Source organism: Brassica napus, chromosome C8 (assembly GCF_020379485.1).
Source record: "Brassica napus cultivar Da-Ae chromosome C8, Da-Ae, whole genome shotgun sequence".
Lineage (NCBI taxonomy): Eukaryota > Viridiplantae > Streptophyta > Magnoliopsida > Brassicales > Brassicaceae > Brassica > Brassica napus.
In genome coordinates this window covers 21,431,558-21,440,203 of record NC_063451.1, presented here as the reverse complement: position 1 = coordinate 21,440,203, position 8,646 = coordinate 21,431,558, and the positions used below count along the sequence as shown (strand labels likewise).

Below are 8,646 nucleotides of genomic sequence, written 5' to 3'. Positions count from 1 at the left end.
AACCCAAAGTTTTGACTTTTGTGGCTACTGTCTACTGCCAAAAGATTTGATTTGACTCTCTGCTTGCTTCGAGGGAAAGTAAGAGTGGTGGACAAGCCTCTCTGCCTTCTCGCCGTTAAACAGAAACTGACGCCGTTTGCTCTTCCTGGTACAAGTAACGGCGGTAAGCACCATCACCGCCGTTAAGAGGAATAAAACAAACAAAAAGAATAAAATAAATATATACCTCTTATTCTTCTCTTTAAACACTCACTGAATCTTCAGTTTCTTTTGTTAATTCCTCCAAGGAAACAAAAAAAAATGTACGAAGATCATCAAGTGGCGAAATCAGGCAAAGAAGGAGGACACATGGTTACTAATTACTCCGACAACATTTTCGGTTCGGCGTCTTCGTCTCCGACAGGAACGGTCCAAAACCCGAATTTCAAACGTAGCACCTTCCTAAACCCTAACTTCTCCTACGTTATCCCGGTTTGTTTTCTCTTCCTAAACCCTAATTTCTCCAATTTTATCATTTTTGCGTCTTAAAAAGCTTATCATTAATTTTGGGGGTTTTTTTTAGAAGGAAGAGTATGGGATGATGAGCATGACTGAAAACGGGTCAGCTTGGTCGGGTAATAACCCGGTTGAGGATAGCGCAATCGAACAACAGCTTCCTCCGGTTAAGAAGAAACGCTTACATAGACACAGTACTCATCAGATTCAAGAAATGGAAGCGTACGTCTTCTCTTTGCCGTTTAAAAAAAAAAAATTGTTGAATAATGATGATTAGTGTTAATTATTTGGTGTTTATTGTAGATTCTTCAAAGTAAATCCTCATCCGAATGACGATGACAAAACCAGATTAAGTGAAGAACTTGGTCTCACGCCTCTACAAGTCAAGTTTTGGTTTCAAAATCGACGTAACCAAATAAAGGTACCCTTTTTTTTTTTTTTTTTTAATTTGCTTTGGATAAGACTTTGTAACAAACCGGTTAGTTATACTAAACAAACCGGTTTAAATTCGGTTTTCTTTGGCTCAAACCATAATGAGATTAACAGACGCAACAAGACAGAACAGATAATGTGATGCTAAAAGCAGAGAACGAGACTCTTAAGACAGAGAACCGGAAGCTTCAGTTCGATCTACAACGCCTCTCCTGCTCATCTTGTGGCGGCTCTAGAGAGAAACTCCACCTCGAAAACTCCCGCCTCCGCCAAGAGGTAACGAATCAAATATCAGCTGTTGATGTTTATCTACTAACTAAATCAAACGGCTATTACATGGTGCAGCTTGACCGATTACACAGCATTGCCTCATTGATGAATCCTTGTCTTCCTCCACCACAAACAGCCCGTCTTTTCCCAGACATGAACGATAACATAACCAACAACTTGTTAATTACGGAAGAAGATAAGGCGATTGCAATGGATCTTGCGGTTTCTTGCGTTCAAGAGTTAGCGAAGATGTGTGCCACAAATGAGCCGTTGTGGAGCAAGAAGGGATCAGAAAACGACAGAATCTCTCTTAATGAGGACGTGTACAAGAAGATGTTCCAATGGCCTTCAGTGGATGATAATCATTTTCGCAGAGAAGCTTCAAGAGCTAACACAGTCGTCATCATGAACAGCATAACTCTTGTCAACGCATTCCTTGATGCTGTAAGTAAAACAAGTCAAACGTGTTTTTTGAATTACAGTTTTGAATACTTACAGTTAACATTAGGACAAATGACTTAGATAATAGAAAAAAAAAACTTAACAAATAGCGAAAGAACATTAATTAAAGAGTAAAATAATTAAATTACTCTAACCCCATCTCCTAAATACTAAATGTCTATACCTTTAATCACTAATCACTAAACTAAAACCCAAATATAAAATGTCTTTTTAATTTTTTTATTAATGCTATTTGAGGAATTTTTGCTATTTGTGAATAAAAATGTGTTTTAGTATACTATATGGTATTTTTCTTAACGGTGTTATTTAAAATTTGCTTGAAAGGATAAATGGTCGGAGATGTTTTGCTCGATAGTGTCAAGAGCCAAAACAATTCAGATCATTTATTCAGGAGTTTCTGGAGCAAGTGGGTCTCTTCTTCTGGTGAGTAAACATATAGAAGAGTCATCAAATCAATTCGTGTTCTTGTAATAATAGAACTTTTTGTTTTGTTTCCAAAAAGATGTATGCAGAGTTACAAGTGCTATCTCCATTAGTACCAACAAGAGAAATTTACTTTCTACGGTATGTGAAGCAAAACGCAGAAGCTGGAAAATGGATGATTGTAGATTTCCCGGTTGACGGTTTGATCAAACCAGCTTCGGGTATTACTACTACTGATCAGTACCGGAGAAAACCTTCTGGTTTCATCATTCAGGACATGTCTAACGGATACTCTCAGATCACGTGGGTTGAGCACGTGGAAGTGGAGGAGAAGCACGTGCACCACAAGATGGTTAGAGAGTATGTAGAGAGCGGCGCAGCCTTTGGTGCTGAAAGATGGCTAGCTGTGTTGCGGAGACAGTGTGAGAGGATGGCTAGTCTCATGGCTACAAACATCACTGACCTTGGAGGTATTAACTTGTTCCACAAGTAAACCTAAAACTTACACAATCAATACGATTTAAGTTTATAATTTCTCCTTCAGTGATACCGTCTGTAGAAGCAAAGAGGAAGTTGATGAAGCTGTCACAGAGTATGGTCAGAACTTACTGTCTGACCATAAGCAATTCGTACGGACAAGCACTGTCTGAATCACCAAAAGAGACGGTGATAATCACGACCAGGAAAGTTTGTGGTGGTGTTGTTCTATGTGGCGTCTCCACCACGTTGCTTCCTTATTCTCATCATCAAGTCTTCGATCTTCTACGCCACGATCATGGTCGCTCTCAGGTAAAGATTCAAACCCAAAACGTTCTTCGATTGTGTCTTGTGTCCCAAGATTCTGAAACCATGTTCCTTAACGAAGATGGAGATGTTGTTCAGTGAGAACCCGTTTCAAGAAGTAGCTCATATCGCAAATGGATCACATCCTGGAAACTGCATTTCTCTTCTTCACTTCCATGTTAGTGTTTTTTTTCTAATAATTATTCGAAAACATTTGTATATATATCTCTCTAATAATATTAATCATTACAGGGGGCTAGTAGTTCAAATAATGTAGAGTGGATGCTTCAAGAAACATGCACTGATAACTCCGGCAGTCTCGTGGTTTACTCCACCGTCCACGCCAACGCTGTTCAGCTCGCTATGAACGGCGAGGATCCTTCTAGAATTTCTCTTTTGCCCTTAGGGTTCTCTGTTGTTCCTGTGAATCAACCCCATGTCGTTGAGGGCATTTCCGTCAATTTGGATTCGTGTTTGCTCACCGTTGCGATACAGGTCTTGGTGAGCAACGCCACCACAGCAGCACTCAACCTTTCCACTACAGCTATCAACAACCGTATTTGCTCAACTGTCTACCGTATCTCCTCCGCTCTCGGAAGTCCTCTGCTGCCGGAGATTCCGTCGAGCTTTAAACAAGAAATAAGCAACTAAGAGAAAGATTTTTAGGGTATTAGCTTAAACGGATTAGGTTTGTTTTGTAGATCCCATCCCATGAGAAGGGGTTAAACACTAAAATTTTTGGGAAAGTCAAGAACGCACCAAGGCATGATTGTATTTTTGTGAACCGGGTTTTATCCGGTTTGGTACATGCGTGACTGGTTCGGAATTGACTTCCGATTTGGATAAACCAAACAGTTGGATGTAATGGTTTTATTATTTTGTAACTTTAATGCTAGTTTTATTAAATCTCTTTATGGTGTTTCATGTTGAATCTTTTGAAAATGCAGTCTTTTGTAGACATATTTTTTGTTTCATCTCAATATTTGTTAGGGTTATTGTAACTGTGAATTTTACGTTTTGGGTTGATCATTTTTTTTAAAGTTTTTTATTGTTATAGGGTTAGAGTTGTGATGATGTACTGTGTATGCATTGTTCTCCACTCATGAAGGACTAAACTGTGTTAGTAATGTGATTGATATTGTTTGTGGTGTTGATTGATGTGTCACTGAGACTTATTGTTTGTTTGTCTTTTCAATTTGTTACTTGTACTGTTGAGATTACATAAATTATATTAAGGTTGTTGAGAGTACCTTTTGTTTCTGGATATTTTTTCTCGAGTTTAGTTGTGTAAGTTGTGTGTATTAAGTAATAATTTTTTGGGAAAATTGCCAAAACAGAATAAAAAAACAGAATGGTTGTCCCTATGGTATAAATTCAATCTAAAGTTGTCCCTATAGTATAACTTTCTTCATAATACCTAAACTAACCTTAAACTAATCCCAAATTGTATTTAAAAAATATGGAAATCAATTTGTAAAAATGGTTGCCGAATAAAAAAGAAAAACAAAGGGAAAATTGGAAAATGGATTAAAACCATTCTGTTTTTTTTTTCCCGTAACCCTAATAAAGAAAACAATCTCTCCGCCTCTCTATACGGCGACGACGAAGGCGATTCTGTCTTCTCCGGTGAAATCAACGGCGACTGCAGACGCCACCGGTGGAACCCGTTTCTTTTCCCCTACCGGTGGAACCCTTTGTCTTCTCCTACATATTGAAGGTAAACACCAACGTTCTCCATCCAATTTCAATCATAAAGTTTGTTTCTTTCTCCTTCTTGTTCTAATACTTTTCTCTGGATCTCTGGATATCTCGACAAACAAAGGCGATTTCGGAACTTCTCTTGGTCATTGGTGAAATCGAGTTTGTCTTCAACCTCCCCGCCTCTCTCTTTCTCCGACATTGCTAGCGCATAAGGTATGTTCTCAATACTTCATATGTCAAGTGGTTTGAGTTCTTCATTCGGGTTTGAAGCTAGCATTTCTCTCTTTCTTTATCCGGTTCTTTATTGCATTTCTCTGTGTTTGAGTTCTTCATTTGGGTTACTCTTTTTATATTCGTTTCTTAGGATTTTAAGTGTTGTTAACTGATTATATGAACAGATTTCGATTGTGAATTGGCTTACTTTGATTAACTGATTTCGTTTGTGAATTGATTTCGTTTATCATGGGCTGGTTTATTGATTGTGAATTGGCTTACTTTGATTAACAGATTTCTTGTGTTTGTCTCTGCTTCAATCAATTTCAGTCTTTAACTAGAATCAATTTTTTTTGTCTTTTCTAGATATGGAGTTAGAGCTACCTAAGCGAGTGTATGCAGAGGGTTTAGAACCTCAGGTGAAGAAGATCAATAACTGCTGCCGCATGGAACTTATCAGAGATCTGAAGAAAGCTATGCCTGCGGAGTACGATGATGTCAAGATAGATCCTGTTTTCAAACATATCATGGCGATTGCGGAAAATAACCTCAAGTTTTCGGGGAAATTGGTGGATAGCTTCTTGTGTAAGCAGCTGATTACCTCGAAGATGCATGAGAAGTGGTTTATATTTGCAAGGAAGCCTCTCCGGTTTTCGCTTCAGGAGTACCACACTGTGACAGGCCTCAAGATCTCGCGGGAAAGTAGCTGTGACGTAATTAAATGGAAAAGTGATGGCGGATTTTGGAGTGAACTACTAAGGACAGGTGGTAAGATCACCTTGCAGTCGATCAAAAAGGTGCATCTACAAGAAGTTCACAGCTGGTCTCGGCGTGATAGGATGAGGTTGATCTACTTGTGTGTGATAATGGGTGTGGTGATGGGGAGAGATGAGAAGGTGAACATCCCTCATATGTACATCAAGCTGGTGATGGATCTCGAGAAGCTTCGGAACTTCCATTGGGGTCTTCACTCCTACGACTTCTTACTGAGTTCCATTGAGAAGGTTAGGAAGAAGTTGGGTAAGAAGAACAGCTACATTTTCGAGGGGTTCTCCTATGCGTTCCAGATTTGGATTATGGAAGCAATTCCGGATTTTGGAGAAATATGTGGCAGCAAAGTCTCGGACAGTTTCTGCGGTCCAAGGTGTGGAAATTGGAAAGGAGTTGCAAAAGTTTCTTATGAAGACATCATTCAACTTGAGGAATCGTTTACTGAGAAGGTATGAATATTTATTGTATTCTTTTATATGGCTGTTGCATATTTTTTAAAGCTTATAATGTAATAATTGTTTTGTAGGGAGATTTGTTCTCGGTAATTTCAGTAAGTGGCAATGGTGATGTGTTGAGGGATGCTGATTATACAAGGAAGGATGAGATGGAAGATGAGCGTGTGGAGCTTCTTCTCGATAGGATTAAAAAGAACTTTGATTGGAGCAACACAGAATGGCCAGTTATAGAGGATGAAGAGACTGAGATGGAGGAAGCCGATACAGAGTCAGAAGCTGATAAGAGTGTGGATGCTACTGATATTGCAGCAGATGTGGAGACATCTTCGGTCCATGTTGCTGGAAGAGGCAAGAGAAAGATTCAGGATGAAGGAGCCGAGTCAAGAAAGAAGAAGTTGTTGTGTAAGCGAACAGCAGAAAAAAAACAGAGTATTGATCAAGAAACTAAGAGTTTCATTGAGGGTTTGGTCCACTCATCTATCAGTTCCTTGGGCGATATACTCAGAGCGCAAATGGCGAGTATGGAGAGCATGTTCAAAGAGAGGATCGGCAACATGGAGATCGAGGTTTCACAGCTCAGGGAAGCAATCAGTTTGAGGGCAGAAGGAAGCGTTCCTAAGAGCAAAACCGATGAAGCTGCGCCTAAGACCAAAACCGCTCAAGCTCCTGCAAAGAAAAAGGTCAATCAAGCTCAAGCTCAAGCTCCAGCAAAGGAAAAGGTACTTCCTAAAAGAAAGTGTAGAACTTGATGTTCTTGTATCTAGGATGCCGCGTAAGGGTGCTGGAACTAGTCTTTTGGAGTTAGGTTGTTTTTGGAACTAAACATTTTCACAGTGTAATATTATGTAAAACTTTCGGATATTGTAATAGGTTTATAAATGTGTAATATGCTTGAATGTTTGTGTAATGATAACTCCATGAATGTAATGCTTTCTTTGTGTTTTGATTGAAAGACTTCTTACATATATTTTTTTTTGGTTTTAATGAATAGGATTGGTTAAAGAATGGTATAGAAACTAACGAGTTTGATTTTGGATTGAGCACACAAGAATTAAGGGAATTGTCCCAAGATACATATGTTGATGGGTTTGATCTTTCTCAAGTGAAAGTCGAAAACTCAAAACCCTTCAACATGTCCCCACCGAAGTTAAATGATGAGGAAATAGATCGAGCCGGAGAAGCCTCAGCAGATGCGGCATTGGTGTATCTTCGTAAAGAGGATTGGGAAAAAGTTAGCACTTGGTTAATTAAATCCAAGTAAGTAAATTCTCATTTTTATATCATGTGTTTTTAAAATTTAATCAAACCATATCATTGTTTTGAACTTTTATCATTGTTTTGGTTACAGACCTCTACGGATTGGACCTTCATTGTTAGATGCTGAGATTGGTACTCGTCTTATGGATAGAACCGAGTGGCTTCACAACTCGGTAAAACCTTTATACTTTTAGCTTTCATGTGTGTTTTCCATACATGGTGTGTGTTAACATCATCGTAATATGCAGGAGATTGACGCCATGATGTACGTATACAGGGAGAGAACATCTCTGAAACGATGGAAACTTCACCGTGTCGCCTTCATGTCTGTTGTCTTCAGCAACATGATTAAAAAGGAGTATGAGAGTTTCAAGGCGGGTATAAGAAAATACAAGCTTCATGATTTGCTAGTGCAGTACGGCAAAGGGGTCCTTCCACCACATGGACAGACACAAGAGATATGGAATGTAGATGTGGATCGACTGTATGTCCCTGTTCATGTTAGCGGGAATCATTGGATCGCATTGTGTATCAGTTTCGTGACGAGGAGCATTGATGTGTTTGATTGCTCGGGCAGAAAAAGGTACAAGGAATTGGATGGGTTCGCAAATCTTGTTCCTCGTATTGTCAAGGCAGTTCAGCCACCGAGTTACCAGAAGGACTTTACGTTCGCTGCATATACGGTTCACTATGTCCCCATGGGTAAGCTGAATAAAAGTGCATGTGATTGTGGTGTCTATACAATAAAGTTCATCGAGTGCCACTCGCTTGGATTGAAGTTGTCGATGGTGAATGATGGTAACATCAAAGAAGCTCGCCACAGAATTTTGTGGGATCTATGGGAAGCGGCAAACGACCCGGAATTGGTTGAGAGGATGTCAAATTATGAACCTCCAGAGTGTCTCACTTCAACCGTAGAAGAGATTCTGTGAGAATCGATTTTTAAATGTAACTAGTTCGGCTTTTATTCTAACTTTTAGGATAAAAATGCTTAATCTAATGTGTGTTTTATTAGGAACATGAATGCTTAATCCCTCTAATGAATTGCTTTTGGGTTTATTATTCTAAGTTTTTGACAATGTGTTTAATGAGACCCAAAAAAGTCATGTCGGCGACAACAATCAACCGTAACGAGACCCTAAACAATACCCTAAATGAGACAACATTCGAAAACATAACGATACCCTAAACATACCCTAAACAGAAACCAGTCATTCAATCGAGAGTCTAAAAACACATAACGAGACCCTAAACATGCCCTACATAACGAGATCCTAAACATGCCCTACATAACGAAACCCTAAACATACCCTAACGAGAAACCAAAACAACATTAATCATGCATTCTAATAGCCGTTGTAGAAGAAATCAACCGATAAGAGTA

General features: G+C 39.1%; 3 protein-coding genes across 3 annotated transcripts; all 3 read left to right on the top strand.

Moving 5' to 3' along the window:
• Positions 1 to 3,796, top strand: LOC106444041 (homeobox-leucine zipper protein HDG4-like). The gene is made up of 10 exons (XM_013885578.3): positions 1 to 471; positions 563 to 717; positions 799 to 916; positions 1,042 to 1,203; positions 1,273 to 1,641; positions 1,984 to 2,082; positions 2,162 to 2,552; positions 2,627 to 2,871; positions 2,948 to 3,043; positions 3,118 to 3,796. Exons 1-10 carry the CDS (start codon positions 301 to 303, stop codon positions 3,514 to 3,516), a joined length of 2,205 nt encoding a protein of 734 aa, XP_013741032.1. The 5' UTR covers positions 1 to 300; the 3' UTR covers positions 3,517 to 3,796.
• Positions 3,797 to 4,094: 298 nt separating this feature from the next.
• LOC106433625 lies at positions 4,095 to 6,968 on the top strand. Its single transcript, XM_013874456.3, has 4 exons — positions 4,095 to 4,582; positions 4,688 to 4,779; positions 5,146 to 5,999; positions 6,077 to 6,968. The coding sequence occupies exons 3-4, from the start codon at positions 5,148 to 5,150 to the stop codon at positions 6,752 to 6,754; spliced, it is 1,530 nt and encodes a 509-aa protein (XP_013729910.1). The 5' UTR covers positions 4,095 to 4,582; positions 4,688 to 4,779; positions 5,146 to 5,147; the 3' UTR covers positions 6,755 to 6,968.
• A 73-nt stretch (positions 6,969 to 7,041) lies between these two features.
• On the top strand, positions 7,042 to 8,324 carry LOC106453755. Its single transcript, XM_022719426.2, has 3 exons — positions 7,042 to 7,262; positions 7,354 to 7,435; positions 7,511 to 8,324. Exons 1-3 carry the CDS (start codon positions 7,138 to 7,140, stop codon positions 8,192 to 8,194), a joined length of 891 nt encoding a protein of 296 aa, XP_022575147.1. The 5' UTR covers positions 7,042 to 7,137; the 3' UTR covers positions 8,195 to 8,324.
• The last annotated feature ends 322 nt before the right edge of the window (positions 8,325 to 8,646 follow it).